Source organism: Plasmodium inui, assembly GCF_000524495.1.
Source record: "Plasmodium inui San Antonio 1 unplaced genomic scaffold supercont1.7, whole genome shotgun sequence".
NCBI classification, from domain to species: domain Eukaryota; phylum Apicomplexa; class Aconoidasida; order Haemosporida; family Plasmodiidae; genus Plasmodium; species Plasmodium inui.
Genome location: NW_008481841.1, coordinates 587387 through 605096, shown reverse-complemented (window position 1 = coordinate 605096; position 17710 = coordinate 587387). Strand labels below are relative to the sequence as shown.

At 40.7% G+C, this 17710-nt stretch overlaps 7 protein-coding genes across 7 annotated transcripts; 3 read left to right on the top strand and 4 right to left on the bottom strand.

Moving 5' to 3' along the window:
* Positions 1 to 617: 617 nt before the first annotated feature.
* On the bottom strand, positions 618 to 2286 carry C922_02169 (hypothetical protein; the record flags this gene model as incomplete). Its single annotated transcript, XM_008817768.1, has 5 exons — positions 618 to 733; positions 902 to 991; positions 1114 to 1236; positions 1403 to 1963; positions 2109 to 2286. The coding sequence occupies 5 exons, from the start codon at positions 2284 to 2286 to the stop codon at positions 618 to 620; spliced, it is 1068 nt and encodes a 355-aa protein (XP_008815990.1).
* Positions 2287 to 3404: 1118 nt separating this feature from the next.
* Positions 3405 to 3822, top strand: C922_02168 (hypothetical protein; the record flags this gene model as incomplete). Its single annotated transcript, XM_008817767.1, has 2 exons — positions 3405 to 3620; positions 3733 to 3822. 2 exons carry the CDS (start codon positions 3405 to 3407, stop codon positions 3820 to 3822), a joined length of 306 nt encoding a protein of 101 aa, XP_008815989.1.
* A 2023-nt stretch (positions 3823 to 5845) lies between these two features.
* Positions 5846 to 6686, bottom strand: C922_02167 (translation initiation factor 2 subunit 2; the record flags this gene model as incomplete). Its single annotated transcript, XM_008817766.1, has 2 exons — positions 5846 to 5921; positions 6094 to 6686. 2 exons carry the CDS (start codon positions 6684 to 6686, stop codon positions 5846 to 5848), a joined length of 669 nt encoding a protein of 222 aa, XP_008815988.1.
* Positions 6687 to 9084: 2398 nt separating this feature from the next.
* On the top strand, positions 9085 to 10954 carry C922_02166 (hypothetical protein; the record flags this gene model as incomplete). The annotated part of the gene is made up of 7 exons (XM_008817765.1): positions 9085 to 9209; positions 9453 to 9504; positions 9763 to 9823; positions 9974 to 10095; positions 10286 to 10431; positions 10636 to 10741; positions 10892 to 10954. The coding sequence occupies 7 exons, from the start codon at positions 9085 to 9087 to the stop codon at positions 10952 to 10954; spliced, it is 675 nt and encodes a 224-aa protein (XP_008815987.1).
* Positions 10955 to 11299: 345 nt separating this feature from the next.
* C922_02165 (hypothetical protein) lies at positions 11300 to 12172 on the bottom strand (the record flags this gene model as incomplete). Its single annotated transcript, XM_008817764.1, has 1 exon — positions 11300 to 12172. One exon carries the CDS (start codon positions 12170 to 12172, stop codon positions 11300 to 11302), a length of 873 nt encoding a protein of 290 aa, XP_008815986.1.
* A 1175-nt stretch (positions 12173 to 13347) lies between these two features.
* C922_02164 (hypothetical protein) lies at positions 13348 to 14927 on the top strand (the record flags this gene model as incomplete). The annotated part of the gene is made up of 5 exons (XM_008817763.1): positions 13348 to 13437; positions 13576 to 14351; positions 14442 to 14537; positions 14627 to 14675; positions 14865 to 14927. 5 exons carry the CDS (start codon positions 13348 to 13350, stop codon positions 14925 to 14927), a joined length of 1074 nt encoding a protein of 357 aa, XP_008815985.1.
* A 927-nt stretch (positions 14928 to 15854) lies between these two features.
* On the bottom strand, positions 15855 to 17056 carry C922_02163 (hypothetical protein; the record flags this gene model as incomplete). The annotated part of the gene is made up of 4 exons (XM_008817762.1): positions 15855 to 16067; positions 16372 to 16446; positions 16699 to 16772; positions 16984 to 17056. 4 exons carry the CDS (start codon positions 17054 to 17056, stop codon positions 15855 to 15857), a joined length of 435 nt encoding a protein of 144 aa, XP_008815984.1.
* Positions 17057 to 17710: the final 654 nt, after the last annotated feature.

The following is a 17710-nucleotide window of genomic DNA, read 5'->3' as shown; positions in this document are numbered from 1 at the left end:
TTTTTTTTTACCTTTTCAGTGGGAAGTAAAAAAAAATAGATGAAAGTCCACTTTTGTCCTACGCTATTTGTAAATCTCTCACCTGGTCGATGTAATATACAATGGTTTATAATTCAGTAAAATATCCGGATCTCTTTGTTCAACTTCCTTTTTGGTATTTTTTTTAAATTTCTGTGATTAAATGTTTTGTGAATGAATTATAGACGTACAAGTATGTATATTATGTGGACGAGTTTTTTCATTTTGTCAGTATCCATTTTTTTTTTTTTTTTTAAACAACCATATTATTTTATAGATATTGCCCATGTGTACACAGATGCAGCTAGCCCATGTGCATTGCATGCATAGTCAAATTGTAAATAATATGTGACCATATTTGCTATCCACCAAATGAATAAAATATGCAATTCGTTAACTATTTTTTGTAACAATATGTGAACCTCTTTTTACTCTTTCTCATTTTGCATTTCTCATGTCGCATTTCCTATTTCGCATTTCTCATTTCGCATTTTCTATTTCGCATTTTCTATTTCGCATTTTCTATTTCGCATTTCTCATTTCGCATTTCACATTTCTCATTTCGCATTTCTCATTTCGCATTTCTCATTTCGCATTTCTCATCCTACTTGTTTAACTTCATGATAAAAAACATTTAATTGTGTTCTGTCCTCAAATGCCCAGACGCCATCTCCGGACGGCTTATTATTTTTAAAGTTCCCCACGAAGTACGTTCCTGAAGGAGCGGAGGAAGGATGAAAAGTGTGCGCATGGGGTCAGAGAACCACAAAGTGGTCTTCTTTACATAGTGGGTATGCTCAACGCGCAGTTTATATCCTCCACCACAGGTGATCGATCAGCGCAATATTGTCATTTTAGGAAAGAAAAAAATGATGTAAGAAACCATTTGGTAGGATCCATTTCCCTTTCGTTAAATATCCGTCTTCCCAATGTCCTTCCAGAACGCTCTTACACTTTTTGTATGTGTATCTTCCTGCGGGGAAGGGGTTGTTTGTGATGGACATTGACCTAGTCTGAACGAATGGGAAGCTCCGCTTACGCAGATACATGAGTACATAAATGCGCGTACACTGCACACGCGCTTGTCTGATTAACCCCATCCGCTCTTCTTTCCAAACTTCCAGCCACCTATGTACACGTCCCCGTTTCTGTACAGCATCATTCCCTCGTTGTGCTTGAGGCCGTTGGCGTAGTTCCCATAGTAGAAGCTCCCGGTCTCTGCAGGTGTTCGGGTGTGTCAACCGGACAACGGTATATACAAACATGCGCACATATATGCAAGAAAATGTACAAAATTGTGAAAACCTAGAAAGGGCCAAGACCAAACACACGAAAAATGACAGGACTCGCCGGGGGTAGCGATAGCTCATTTATGTGTAATTACCTTTCGCGGGGATAATCGTTTCTTTCTTCATTTTTGTGTTATTCCATTTTTGCATAAGGTGTAGCAACTTTTTGGAGGCATTTTCTTTATTAACAGCTGCTTTCTTCCCCTTCTTGCTATTTTGATAACCATCCTTATTTGTAGTCTTCTGCTTGTCTTGAGCATTCGGATCGCTCTGTTCAGTGTCGCCTTCGCTTTGATCTTCTCCGCTTGCGCCGTCTCCACTTTGATCGCTTCCACTTTGGTCATTTTCACCTTTCTCCTGGGTCGTGCCCTTTTCGCTATCCGCGTCTTTGTCACTCTCCTCATTTTGCTCATCCTCCTGTTGGTTGCTGCCCATTTCGTCGTTGCCCTTTTCATCATCGATGTTCTCGTCGGCCCTCTTATCATCGTCGCTGCTTTCCTCCTCCTCACTACTCTCATCGTCTCTCCCCCTCGCCCCTCCCCCTTTGTCTCTCTCCTGCCTCCCGTTCATGTTGTAAAAATAAGTGCCGATCCCGTTCTTCTTGCCATGCTCATAGAGCCCTTGGTAAAAATCGCCATTCTGGTAGTTATACTCACCTGTTGGGAGGGGGAAAAGAAAGGAGACACGAATGAGATCTATGATGTTGTGGAAATGGAGCCAAAAGTGAAAAGGCGCAGAAGCGCGCTAAGAAAATATAAAAAAGGGATGTTTCTTCTTCACAATGGGATAAATGTGACCAACCATATCCGTGTTTTTTCCCTTGGAAGATATTTCCGTAATACTTCTCCGTGGTTTTCCATTTTTTGTTAAGATAAAATGTCACAGTTCCCACTCCTGTGTAATTCCTTAGCGTGTTTGAGGACTCCCCATTGTCTTTCACCAATTTTAAGGTTTCTTTCTTGTCCTTTGTTCGTCCCATTTTGTAGTTACGCGTGAAGGCACGAATGAGTGGAAAGGAAATACTTCACATTTATGGTACGAAAGAATTGGGAAGAGGTTTAATTTCCGTCACCATGCACACACAGGTTGGTGAACATATATCTTTGCGAATTCCTCCCTATGTAATGTGCACATATAAAAAGTAAAAAAACGATAAATTCATTTTCGCAAAGGAGCACGGATTGGGGAAGGATATTATAGTAAAATTATTGGCGTCTACAGGAAAGGGAGACTGAGAACTAGCGTAAAAAAACTGTCGTTCGAATTTAAAAAAAAAAAATTCCATTGAAAGTGCTATGTTAAGAATATTGGATTGACGTAACGTACAGAAGCACCCTTTGGAATTCCCCCTTTATGTCCTTCGCGTTCGCAATGCACGGAAGCCATGGCAACGGTTAAAAATGAGGAGCATCGACAACCTAAGCGCCGCATAACCGGATAGACGCAAAAACAGACAAACGCATGCACACATTTCCATGCCACGTACACGTTCAAAAAAAAGTAACCCTTTCTATACGGCTACATTTTTTCCCCAGGAAGAGAGAGTAAAATTGCTCGAAGCAGCTAGGAAAGGTAGTATATCATTTTCGTTCATTTTTTATGAGCCCTCTGCTATATTTTGGGCTGTGAAATTGACTTTTTTTTTTTTTGTGAGAATTTGCTAACCCAGTACTTGGGCGACGCTTCGAGGCGACGCTCCACCGCTTGGACACATTTAACCTCATTTTTGATAGGAATTTACGAAGATGTCGTTTCCTTGTCTAAGTTGCAAATTCCTCTGGGGGATTACGTCCAGCCTCCGGTAAAATGGGACTAATCTAATACGTGCCCCACGCGCGTTCGAAAGCGGCCTGGCATATGATAAACCTACGGGAGTATGAACACTTCTTCTCCCTAACACGCAGGGGAATCCTATATTTGTAGTGCGAATGCCCAAATGTTACAATACAGAAAAGGGCAATCACCTTTTTGTTGCACGAAAAATAATTACCACCTCCAAATGATGCTTCACCCCATTTACCCCACCTCTTCGTCGGTGTGCCGAGACAGCATAACAGAACAGCCTTCTGGTACAGTTGCCAGAATGGGAGCCTAAAGATGGCTAGAATAATTTTGAAAAAAGGAAGCAACATAAATCATAAGGATGCCAACGGAATATCTCCCCTTCATATCAGCGTCAAATATGGGCACCTAAACATTGCCAAGTTCCTCATCGAAAATGATGCCAACGTGGACATAACAGACAATGTTCGGACGAAACGGTGGAGCAGTAAAGAAGGCCCTTACCACATAGGAGGGATGCACGCCGAACGTGTACCAATTTGGTGCATTTCTTCATACATACATACTGCGCATGTGAATGGGACACCTTCCACAGGAAATAGCTAACAACACCCCCCATATGCCGCTTTCCCCATTCCAGCAGGGACAGAGCCCCATCTTTTACGCCATAATAAACAAGCACTACGACGTAATACTCTCACACAACGCTTCTAACCGTTCCAAACATTGCTAGTTTGTGCACAGCTGTCTATATATGGGCATATAAACACCCGTTGATATGCATTACCCGTCAGAAGCGGCCTCTAAAACCTTCCTAAGCCTTGCTTCGCACCGCTTCCACACATGTAAAAAACTTACTACCCTTCACCCTCGAACTGACGCTTCAGATCGTCAAGCTTCTGATAGAAAACGGAGCCGACGTTCAAATCAAAGACCACGTAAGTTTGAAATGGCCTGACTAATCATTTTAAAATATGTGCAATGCGTTTAAGAAAGAAATATGGCCAATCAGGTAGGTACCCATGTTCGCTCATTCTCTCCTTAACATGAACCAAATTTTCTCCCATTCGAAGAACAATGCCACCGTGTATGACTACGCTGACTTTAGTGGAAAGACGAAGCTCTCCTCCTACATACTCTACAAGAGTAACATACCATAAGGAAAACGAAAAAAATAAAATAAATCCCCCCAAAAAGGAGTAACAAGATATCTTCTCTTGACCCATTTGCTCATCCCCGTAGCGTTTCCCTTAATATGACCACTTTTCTTCCTTTCCCCCCCATCCCCTTTCTGCTAAATCAGGCAACGAGATAATAGTTAACGATTCGAAGAGAGCTCTGAATCGGGATTCGCCCCCTAACAACGAAGACGCGAAAGCTTCGTGAAGCTTCCTATGTAAGAAGTGTTTGTAAAAGCACCCCGTCCATCACAATTTGAAATGATGCGTTTAATTGGGCTGATGGGGGGGTGTTAATTAGAGGGATAAGCGGGCGCGCACATATGTATACATATATGTACATATTTATCTATATGTGCATATTTACTTATATGTACATATTTCCTTACATGTACATATTTCCTTACATGTGTTTGTGTGCGCCCCGCGCAGGTAATACACATAACACATACTTTTAAAACAAAAATGTACATTCGTGAAGACGTTGAGGTTGTTAATTTAAAAAAGGGGAATATTTTTTCAATAATAATTATGTCTGCATGAGCTACGCACACACATATGGGTGGGCGCCTGCGTGCAGAGGGGCAAATACATATCTACACGTGCGAATGTCTGCTGCACTGTTTTTTTTTTTTTTACTTCTTTTTTTAACTACCGGATGCTCACGCGCGCCCACGTATGTATGATATGTACGCACGCCTGTCATGCTCGAGCGGGTACATAAATCTGAATAGATAAGTAAATATATATATATACCATATATTATATATATATTCTATATATATACGCAAGTGGAACTAAAAAGCGAAAGGGACAGAGAGCAAGCAGCATGAGTGTTACTTTTGCTAAATTTACAAGCATCATCAGGGAGGGAGTGGTTCACAGAGGGTTGAAGTCTCAGAGCAAGCTGCAGCTGTAACGATGCACATTTGCTCAAAAAGGTACATCACACGCTATGCAGCCTTTTTGCACAGCACTGCCCAGCGATAATGTACTTAACGAATTGAATCACCACATAGGTGGATCACCTGAAAATTGCACTTGCATGTGAGTGCATATAGACACATGCATATAAACACATACATATAAACACATGCATATAGACACGTGCATATATACAGATTCATATAAACAGATGCATATAAACACATACACATATCTGCACATGTCTGTTGTATGCTGTGCCACGGAACGTCACATAGATTAGTCTGTTCGTCTCCCCTCCTGTCTCCTCACGGCGATGCCTTATTTATTGCCTGACAAAAAGAATTCCCTTTCACTTTTACATGCACCATTCTTATTCTAAATCTGTTGTGCCAATTCCGAATTCACACCATCGCTGCCTTACGTGAAACGTTTAACAAAAAATGGATCCTCACATGGGGGTCTACGTATTCGCAAAGGCATGTAAAAAAGGGCATAATACATTGGACCCACGGACCAAGAAACTATCAAACTTATATTAAAATTTGTTCTTCTTTTCTAATGTCTCTCATGAGGGAGGTACTAAAAATTGAGCCTATTCGTATCCTTCTGACACAACTTAACTCCTTTCTGTATGCCATCGGTTTGGTAACCTCAATTGGTATGCTTTGCCTTTCTTCTTTCACCTCTTCCCAGGGCGTGGAAACCACTCTTAATGGTGGTGACGGATCTGTGAAGGATACAAATGGGGAGATTAAATGTAACGGCGACGTAAAAACATGCCCATGGGCGAGTATATTAAGGGGAAATGAAACCCAAGGCATATAAAATGTGATCCAATGAGCAATATCATTACTAACTGGCTAGCTATCATAACAGTGAAAAAAAAAAAAAAAGCTAACCTCTTAGCTCCGCAAGCATTACAGTGCTGGTGAAAAAGTCGAGTTCTGCTATCCTTCTCCATGGCTGTATTCGGACTTTTGCACATCTGACACGTGACATATTCAGTTATATATTTTCTTAACAAAGCTTCGATATGCTTCGGTCCATACTTTCCTTTTAGAACTAACTGTCCCTCTCCTGCTATGGACCCTTCCGTTCCCAATTCGGCCAAGACAAAATGAAACACGTGTTCTTCATTTCTGTTCATAATTGTACATATATCTTTAAAATTAATCCATGCCACCTTTTTCGAACCAACCCTAACAACTTGTGGCGGTTTAATGGTATACTTTTTCGATATACACAAATCTATGTTGTGCTTATTTACTAAATCTTGGATTCGATGTAAAAGTTCGTCGTATGGGTACACGGCTCCTCTTTGAAATACCTTCCCTGTTCCGTCAATGATTACTTCTTCGATCTTCTCTGTGACTTCTTTTTTTTTTTTTTTTTTTTTTTTTTCACCAAAATCGAAAAGCTGCTTGGTTTCCTCGTCGTGGACTTTGTCCAAGTCGACGAAAACGGCCCCTGCGTCTTCCATTTTGTCCTCCATGGTGCGTTCGGGTGGGAAATAGAAGGTGATAACGGAATCCGGCAACAGAATGCGACAGTAGAATGCGGAAACCGCGGGACGACACGCGGGACGCAGCGCAAGGTGTGCCTTGTATGATGAGCCTTTGCCCGACAGCGGTACACCTGGGAAATGTACACGTCTGCTGAGACAGAAGTCCGAACTTTTTTGCGCGGTTCTATTTTTTTTTCCTCCTCCTTTCTTCCCTTCTCAAAATCGTGGAACACAAAATATGTGCCTTTAGCTATTTTTGGAACGCCACTTCGGCACCGAGGTGGCAACAAAGCACGCTTCTTCACAGTTTCTTCTTTGAGCGAACCTCTGCCAACCTTTCTTCACTTTCGAAACGAATGTGTACAGTTGTAAACAGCGCAGAAGGTGGCTACATATATTTTAACTCCCATTCAATCGGTACGCTCTGGATTGTTCACAAGAAGGCTACGCCATTATAGCGCCGTCAATTCGTCGGCATATAGGAAGGCACAAAGATATGCAAGAGCGCACATGCGTACATACGTGCAAGTGTTTACTTCCGTCTGCATCAGGGGGGGGTACAGGTTCACTGTTTGGAAAATCCCCTGCTGCAGTTAGAACTTGGGGCGACGGCATACATGGAACATATCGCTTTATGCAAATATGTACGTTCGTGCTATATATATGTACAAAAGTATATGTTTTATTTTTTTTATTTACTATTATTTCTATTTTTCCTTTCATAGAAGCGTTTTTTTCATTCGTATCTGTCGCAAAACGAAATGGATGAGTACACGCGAGAAATGCCCTCGTTGAAGGTTACAAAAAGAAATTGTTTTTCATTTAATTATTCGTACTTGCAATGTTTCCCCCTATGGCTTGGCGTCATATTTTATTGCTACACGTGGGTGAGCAATTGGGCACGCAAGTACTTTAATTTTCGCAACTATATATATATATGCTTCTTTGTATGTATGTTTTTATGTATCTTTTTATACACTTTATGCAGACGTGGGAGGAAACCAATTCGTTGAAAACCAAAATGGGTGATTAAGCAAGGCGGACATGCACAAGCGGGGCGCATTTAGGGCGGCAAAATAAGATGATCGGGGTATATATATAATGTATATGCTTTCCCAAATGAGCAAACTTGTTTGTAGCGCGGGGAAGGCGTTACTTTTCAACTCGCGTCAACCACTACGTGCGCAATGGAAAAAGGAGAAATGTTTGCTCCTTCTCAATTGATGTGCGCCCAAACTTGTAAATGCCTTTTAGGGCCGCTCAGCGGAGAGTTCCCTTCAAAGGATTTGATACCGTTCGCTGGATTTAGGAAAGCGCCAAGGAGTGTACATCTTAAGTTATGCCTATTTTGGAAGCCTGTACATTTGTGCGTTTATGCATTTTCGCGCTTATGCATTTTCGCGTTTGTTATGCTTTCCGTGCTGAGGTAAATACGCACCAGTGCGTGCACTACAACGTACTTTGCAACACCCGTGAGGCAAGCAGCCCCCGGCCTCTATAATCTAAGTATAACTGCGCCCGCATAGGGGCGACTGCCTTGAATTGACATGAAAATATTTGCACAAGGTTTAAGTGCCCCCCTTTTCGCGCACACTCAGAGAAAGGCGCGGAATAAAATGACGTGATGGTATATTTAGTCTACTCCGCACTAATCCGGTACGTTTTCCCTTTTGAGGCGCATTTCGATGCAGCTCGGGCGCAAGCTCTTAGAAAAAAAAAAAAAAAAGGGGAAAAAGCCGTGTATATATTTACAAAATAAAATATACGGTTTTATGCGTATGAGTGGGGGTATATGCATAATATGCATATGGAGGGACTGTTTCTTGCCGTGCGTCCCTTTTTTTTTCGTCCCATTATTCTCAGCATGAATTATTATAAGGAGAATCTTTTTTTTTTTTCATTTTATTTTATATTTTATTTTTTTTTTTCCACTTGACGGAACATTTTGCCTTAAAATTTGGAGAATTTTTCTTCTTAATTTTACATGTACATGGTTTTACATAAAAGGGTTCATTTGTTTTTTTTATATTTTCTATTTTTTCGATTTTTGCAGTTTTTCGATTCTTTCCCTTTTTACTATTTTTCCCATTTTTGTCATTTTTAACAATTTTAACGTGTACGCCATTTTGTACTGTGACCTACCATCCTTACCCCAATTTATTAGTTCCCCTCACACCTTTAGGCTTCATATGTATGCTACATATATTAGCATCAATTTGTACGCGTACGTGCCCGCCCATTATATTTATGTATGGATTATGGGCATATCCACCTATATATATATTGTAGCTAACAAAACACTGATAAATTAATCTTTAGTTGAACTAAGGAAAAGAAAAAAATATTATCACAGCCAACACATAATTATTAGACGAACCAGATTAAGATGAGTTATTATCGCCTCTTTGTTGGGGTCTTTCTTTTCTCTTTTTTATTTTTTAAAGTGCATAATTGTCTTTATGTAACAGATGGCAGTTCTATCATTTTAGAGAACGTTGGAACGTCATACAAGTAATGAGAAAAAATAGTAACTAGCCGAAGAGGGTGTAAAAAAAAAAAATAATAATAAAATAAAAAAAATAAACACGATGTCCTCTTGTTCTATGGGAAGAGAGTAACCCATGGCACACCTTTTGATCATTTTTCATTTGGCTGTGTTTTCCATTGAGTGCCATTCTACCGCTTCCATGTGAGTTTTTACTGCCGAATCACCCATTCCATTATCCCTTTTTTTTTTTCTCTCTCTTCTGAAAGACTCTTTTCCACGGATATGAAATGGGGAACTGGGTCAGGAAACCAACTAGTGGTAATTCCACGAAAGAGAAATTAAAAACGTCCACATGTGGGCAGCAGACTGAATTTCTATTTTGGAGGAAATCTTTCTACGAATAGGAGACAGTGCGTCCACACTGAGGCATGCTTTCTTTCCTCTTTCTGTTACTCCATGAAGTCGTAAAAAGGGATATGCTCTGTACAAGCACATATACCGTTTGCATACACTCGCAGTTTTATATCCCTCCCCCACCGCCTCACACACATCATGGCTCTTATTCTTTCCCAAAAGACTGCAGTAACGACTAAGAAGAACGAGGAAAACCTTTTGTGGACAGTTAGCATTTATGATGGTACAAAGCGAAAAAGAAAGGGGGGCAACTATTAAACAGAGGAGCGCCATCCAGGGATGTTTAGCGATGGGGGCAGATTCTCCACATAACCAATACGTATATAATTTTTTTTTTTTCATTTCTGCACTTCCAATTTTGCCCTGAATTCAGAGGTGAAGAGCTTCATGGGAAGCAAAATAAGCTGTGACGAAATCATCACGCTGAAGCATGTCAAGTCAAACGGATACTTGATGGGCTCCTCGCACGACTCCATACTTTCTAACAATTATGAAGTGAGAAGCGAAAACGGGGTTGCGCACGTGTTCACATAGACATGTCTGCATGCGGGATTAGATGAGTGTTTGTATGCATGTACATGTGCACATGGGTGAATGCCGCGTAAGGTTAAATGTCAAGTTCGAGCCATTGGCGCTATCTTCATTTCATTTATCGCTCCCCTCCGTCCCCTTCTTCGCACCAAAGCTAAGTGTCCATCAGAGCAAAGAGTCCGGGAAATTTCAAGTCATTTGTGAAAACAAAAAGGACGGTCCTTACTGGTCATTGGAGAAAAATATTTATCTAAAGAGCGTAGATCACAATGGATATGTCTCCACGAGCAAAAGCTATGAGTAATACGCTGCACTGAGGAGGAAGCACATCACGCATGGGCGTTCCTTTTCTCTTCGGCATTTTTTGCACACGTGGTGGCATCAGCCCTGAGTTTGCGCATGTGACAGGAGTGGCCTGCCACACTTCTATGGAACTCTTTCCATGCGCATCGAGATGGAATTTTTCTCTTTCCATTTTTTCGCCTCATCCCCTCCCGGTTGCAGATTTAATCAGTACAATTGCCACAACTGCCCCATTTTGAATCACCTGGAGGCATGCATTATGAGATATACTTACCCGCGCGCTGAGCAGAAGTGGAGGGCCAAATCGGTAAGGCGAAGAGGGCGTGCGGACACTGCATGTGTGGGTTGGTGTACCCGTCGCGTGTGTACCGTCTGTTTGTGCACCTTCTGCGTATACACCCATCGCTTGCGTTCTAACTACTCCATGCGAATAAAACTTCCCCCCTTCCATGCGCAGGGCGTCATCATAACCCAATTTAACGAAGAACGCGGTGACAAATTTAATGATGATGAACTGTGAGCCCTTTTGTACAACCTCCTTTCCCATCTCACGTTTATTAATTTTTTTTTTTTTTTCCTTTTTTTATCTGATATTTTTTAATATTCTGCGGCATGGGCGAGGAAGTTAGTCCCAGGGGTGCTGACTGTGCTCATTGTTACACCCCCGCTGCTTTTTTTTTCTCTTTTTTCTGTGTTTAACTCTCAAAAAGGCAAACAAAATAAAATAGCCACTTTTAATTACACTCAGTAGATCAGAACGGGTGTGTAATGGTAGCGCGTCGAAAATGCAGCGTAGACCAAGCGAAGTGATGACACAATGAGGGGATATAAACAAACTACGTGTGGTGTTTAGGGGTTTCTCTTGTTATTGAGGGGTAAGACCATCGCTGAGTAGCTTCCTCTGCATCTTCAACTCCATGGTCCTTCGCTCCACATTACTAAAATAATTCTTTATCCAGGCGCGCCTCGATTTGTAATAATCAAACTGGTAGGTATTATTAAGGTAACGTAACTTCTCCCTGAAGTAGTACCTAGAGTTGGCACAAATATAGGGATACCATTGAATTAAATTTTCCATGTTGATTCTGTCCTGATGAAAATATAATCTCATATTATGAGACAAAGTGCGCGGCACATTTCCACGGATAAAAATCTTATGGTAAAATTCTTCTATATTCATCTGTTTAATAGTATACGTAAAAGTATTTCGGTAACTTTTCACCAGCCCAAAGTGGCCTAAAGCATGGTACTTGATAAATTTCATCGGCGTGTTGTAGTGTATCTGCACATTGTCTATATATAGACGGGATATATCTCCATTAAATTTGTGCACAATTTTCTCTTTGGAATTTAGCAGCGAGTTCAGAATCTGATTTACTCTTATCTGTGGTATGGCTTCTAAATAGACAATGGCATCTTCCAGGTGTAACCCCTTAATGAGTCTACCAAAGTTGTACAAATTGCGCAAACTTATTTTTAACTGATATACTTTGAATGTCCAGTATACATCGTCCTTCCTATTTTTTATATTTTCTTCATCTTTCTTTGGTATCTTTGGCTTTATGCCTTTCCTGATATACCTCCTTTCATTGTACCTATGGATAATTCTTCTCCTCCATTCCCAGAAACCCTTCTTTCTGTAATATGGATTTCGCAGCCTTACATTCGTATTTATGCATTTCTTACTCGTTAGGAAGAGGAAGATTTTTTTAATGTTCCCAGTGAAAAGAGGAAACATAACTCCACACATACGAAAAAGGAGAAGCAGGTGGGGGAAAAAAAACGGCTGGTATGCGCGCTCGGAGAAAGTTTCCTTTTGATGGTGTTAGAAATGTTGGCCTTCTCCGAACTTTTAAAAGGGGTTTCTTTTTTTTTTTTTTTTTAATTTGTTTTTTTCCTTTGTCCTTCGTCATTTTGCCATATTAATTTTTCCGACTCTTTTTTGTGTGATTCACACTTTGGGGGGTAGAGGGTGTCAAGAGAAGCTGGTTTCTCATTTTCGTAATTTGGCGCTCACTCGTGGTTAAGCTTCTTGTGGCTATTGCTTCGAACCGGTTTTTCTTCGGCTCCCTGCTGCGACCCGTTCAATTTGTTTTTCTCCTGCCTCTGTAGTACAAGGATGCCACGTGGCATGGCACATTTTTTCAAATGGGGATGAACCCCCCCACCGCGCATCGTTTTGCTTTTCCGCATGCATTTATCTTCTCCTCGCTTAGGTGTAGAAAAGGCGTGGAAAAAAAAAAATAAATAAGCAAACACTACTCCTTCCGCATGTCCATTTTAATCAAATGCGTGGAGCACTTCAAAATCGGTTTTCCCCTTTTTCACTTCTCCGCCTTTCCGATTTGCCTCTCTCGAACAATTGTACTTTTTTTTTCTCTCTCTCTCCACCGCTTTTTTGTACATTTGCAGCGTAGGCGCGACGCGCGAATTGCATCCGACTTAATTCGACCCCCATAGGGTGACCACAATTTAGTAAAAAAGGCGCCATGCATATTTAGTAGGATCTGAGCCATGAAGACGATTGGGTCATACGAAACCTACCGAACGAATCAGACGCGACATTTATGTATGCCCATTTGAGAAGCGCAACGGATGCACATTTTGTGTCTACCCCACCCGAGGTGACAAACAATATAGACAAATATTTTTCAGTCATTTTTCTAAAGTGCACAATTGAACGGGGCTGTTTTGCTATCACAATTGGGACCGCTGAGGGGCACTAATTGAAAAGTGCCTTTTGTTAAAAAGAACACACCTGTGTTTAGATCATGGCTTCTAAGCCTCTTCGTCTTGACTGTTCTTAATTTGAGAAACCGCAGGGAGATTTTCCCCAAAGTATGCCCCCGCCTTGTAGCAAAACTGGTGAAGCGTAACCCCACTTTGCTACACTACAACATTGCCATGCTCAGAATGGATTTAAAAAGCGCGCAGTGTATTTGGGATGCCCTCAACGATTTGCACAAAAGTGACAAGCAGGTGAGGAGGAGGGAGCATAAACTAGTGAGCGGCAGGGGGAGCAGCGGAAGCAGCGGGAGTATACTTTCTTCATCGGCTGCACCGTTTGCTCCGCCCACGTCGTTCTCACCACAAGGAAGGAACCCGTGATGCCTCGTATTTTTTTTTTCCCCTCCCTTTTAGGCGTACGATAAATTTATGGACAAACACATGGGGAAGATGAAGCAGTTGAGGGCGATCAAACCCAAGTTCTGCTTCTGCATCGTGACGGACGTGGAAAAAGTGTCAATCAAGACAAAGGCAAGTGAGCACAAAGAGAAGATCTGTGATTACTATGTGTATGTATATCACAGCAGCAAAATGAAAGCGCCCACGCTCCCGAAGAGTTTCCCTAGCAACATGGAAGAAGTAAATTACAATAACATCTCCATTAGTACGTGTAAAATAAAAGGAGAAAGCTCCAGAGACATGTACGCAGAAGCTGTTATTCACTCGGACGTTCACAAGCATTTCCACAATGTATATTTTAAAAATAAAATTATCCAAAAAATATTAACAATATTAAATGAGTCAGAACAAATTCTTAGCAGTGATGTACGAATAAATGGGAACTGCTTCAAATATAACGACTTGGGATATGTCCCGAAGACGAAACATTTTTTAAATCCGCATTGTGTGGATGGCACATTAGAAAGAGAAGACTCCACATCGGTGGACGAAAGTGACATAAAATTTTACAACATGTTAAGTCAAAAACAGCTTAAGAGTAATGATACTAAGGAGGAAGAGAAAGATGAAATAAAAATATACGACGCGTCCAGTAACATACTGAATGATATACAGTCGGTCAGGACCACCAAACGGGGGAAAAATGACGATGGTGAACGGGGGCGCATCCCGAGGCAGGTGAAGTCGTATCACTACACAGTTATTGATAGGTCAGAGTTCGAAATGGAAAAGTGAGCGCTAAATTGTAAAAGTTTAGCCCCACGCATTGACACCTCTTTTCTCCCACGACGTTCACTATGTGTCTCCTTTTTTTCCAACAGATACCTCCATATCATCGTCACCTTCAACAGAATCTCATACGAAGAGTTGGAGATTTTGAAAAAAGGCAGCACCGTCGAGATTTACGTGTCTAACAGGTAATGTCCCAAATGATTGCTGCGTAGAAAACATACACGTATATATGTGTACATCTCCTTTTTTTTTTTTTTTTTTTTTTCTTTTACAGACCGGATGATTGCATGACTTTGACCTTCAAGCAAAACTTAAGCGAAAATGTAAGGACCCAGCCAACGCGAGATTGAGTTGAGCGTTTGTAGGGAGGAAGTTAGGCCCCCTCCCTCATGTGCATAAATGTTTTCCTTTACCGCTACAAGTGCTGAGTGTGAGCAATTTAGCAATCGTCAAAATGAGAAGAAAAAAAAATTTTCATATTGCCTCCGTTGCCTTCCCCCTCCTTTGCGCAGATCAAAGCTTATTTCAATGAAAAGGGCCTGAAACTGACCATCAGCGTGGAGCTTCTGTACTGAAGGGGATTATTTTACCGTCGTGGAGAGTCGCAGAAGGCGGGAACGGCGGGAAGGAGCTATTACAACTTCGGCTACTTCCAAAAGTGTGCTTGTTTCTCCCCAACTGCGTCATCCCCGCCGCCTTAATTTTGTCTCCCCTAATTAGCTACTCTTTCCGCAACTTCATTTTATTTTAATTTTTTTCTTTTTTTTTTGTAAAGACAGTTGTTACCATATTAAACATTAATTATTCATGTGTGGAAAAAAAGAAAAAAAAAATGGTGGGTTAATTATCTGAAAATATAATTCGCTCAAGTTTATATTTTCATCTGTTGAGGGAAACAAAAAAATAAACTGATCAAAATTTTTTAAATCAGTTTTATTTAAAAATATTTCAAGGGGATAAAACGGCTATGGAGCAATAAGGGGCGGTACGAAAAGGGAAATGAATAAGCGGGGAGTCGTGTTGGAAAAGGAGAAGTGGCGAAGAGGATAACTCTTCCCCCAGAAATTAAAGAAAACGATCTAAGACTGGTGAAAGAATCATCGAAAGTGGACCCCTAAATGGATGCTTCTTTAACGGATGCACACACACATACGCATGGCACGTGGAGGAATTTACGTGCGTATACAACTGCGCACATATAATCACTTACACATAGTTATGCACATATAATTATGTAGACGTCTTTTTTTACACACAGTTACATATTAGCACTAATTGGCCTACCCCCCGCGGCACGCCGAGAGGGCGGCGGTCGGGAGGAGGGGATGAATTAATAGGGGTACAGGGAGGGGGCAAACGAAAAGCATCAGGAGTAGAAACATTAAATGCAAATGGAGCTGTCAAGGAGTCGTCAGAGTACGAAGCATAAAGCACTTCTTATCATTTTGCCAAAAGGAAAGAAACCAAAAGGAACTGTTTTTTAAAAGCCTTAATCAATCAAATCAGGAAATTTTCTTGTAATCCCTCATAATAAAAATGAATAGATTTTTTTCCTTCACAGTTCCGAATTTTATGGGGATACAATTGCCACTGTCGTCTAAGTGCAAAGCTAAACAGCAGTTGTCGTTGATCAAATTTGCTTGAGTTTCCACGCGCTTCAGCTGCTCTTCTCCATACAACAAAGATCGAATGTCGCTGAAGTTGATCATCCTCACCTGCGAATGGGGTTACAGAAACGCGGGTAGTGTAACAACGGTGGATAACAATGGTGGAGAAACAGAGGTAGAGTAGCAGCGGTGGAGTAACGGTGGCGAAGTGACCCCCGTTAGCATCGAGACTTCTCCCCAGCACGTTCATTTCCGCATGAACGCACCGTTGCTTTAACGAAATGTGCCGTGTTATGCATACACACCTATGTATCCATACGTACACACACACACGTTGCACATTTTCACAGGCACACTCTCGTTATTGTCGTCATATGACAAAAGTGAGAAGCAAATGAGCTCAATTAGTTACTTTCTGATGGCAAGATATGCACAGGGTCTTTTCGTTGAAATTTCCTTGCAAATTACACGGTAATTTTGTGCCATCCTGCGGAGAAAAAAAAAAAAGGGCTCGTAAGTAGGTACGTAAGCGTGATGCCTGTAGGAATGGCCCGTATGGGTGGGGCCACATCGCTTGGAAAGGATCCCCTGGTGGAATATACCACATTGTGTTTGCATTTTCGAAAAAAAAAAGAGTGCACAGGAAAGTTGGTAAAATGGACAAGAGGACAAACAGATAAACAGTTAATAAGCCCCCATCTTTTGTGACACCTTCAAATGCAGGACAAAATTTCTTTACCTGTAGCAAGACAACTATTTGGATGTTGTTCTTTAATCGCTTTTTAAACTCGTTTATCTCATTGTTGGAAAAGTCTAAATATAGGGGGGGAAAGGGCAATGCGTGTGTGATGCACGTACGAGTAAGAAAGGAAGGAGAAAATACACATGTCTACATACACACATGGTGGAAACATGCGATGCGTGCTCGTTGCGAACACATTAGAGTGCTCCAAACTGCTCATGTAACACTCTATGGAGGCGAGTGATCTTTCCCGGAAGGGGTTTTATTTCTACGTATGATTACTTTCCAATATTTCGTCATCATTCAAGTATTTTTTATTTTCATCTAGGGAACAACAGGATACAATATTTCCCATTTTTCTACTTTGGGCGCTTCTTTCGAAATGTATAATTCGTGTAGAAACAACGGTTTTGGAGTTACTTTGAATTATGCGCAAATGGTGGCGAATGGGTGTATGTATAGAGGTATATTTATGCATATATGCCTTTGCATATGTATTTTTTTTTTTTTTTTCGTTCATAAATATCGTAAATTTTCCAAGGAAAATTGTAACCCAAGGAAAAAAAAAAAAAGAAAAAAAGAAAAATAGTGTAACATATCAGGATAAACAGACGCTGCTCAATATTCCGTTCTACAATAGAAATATGTTTTAATTATAAGCATAAAGTTAAATAACGGAGAAGAGACGAGCATAGTTGCTTATGACAGTATACACTTTTATGATCTTAATTAAACACACCATGCATAATATAACTACAGATAGGACGCAAAGTTACATATCATGTTATGTAATGCATTTTAAGCATATTTCACAAAGGGGACATAAGAAAGGAGTGTATTTTTTAATTATATATTCTTCTTAATCTTTGCTTCTTTCCTCTTTTTATTTTCGTGTTATTTTCCTAAAGGACAAATAGAAGGTGAAAGAAAAAAAAAAAAATAGCCATTTGAAATTCCCATTCAATATTCCTATTTGTGTAATAAGAAATTTGTTAATTCCTTTTTTTTT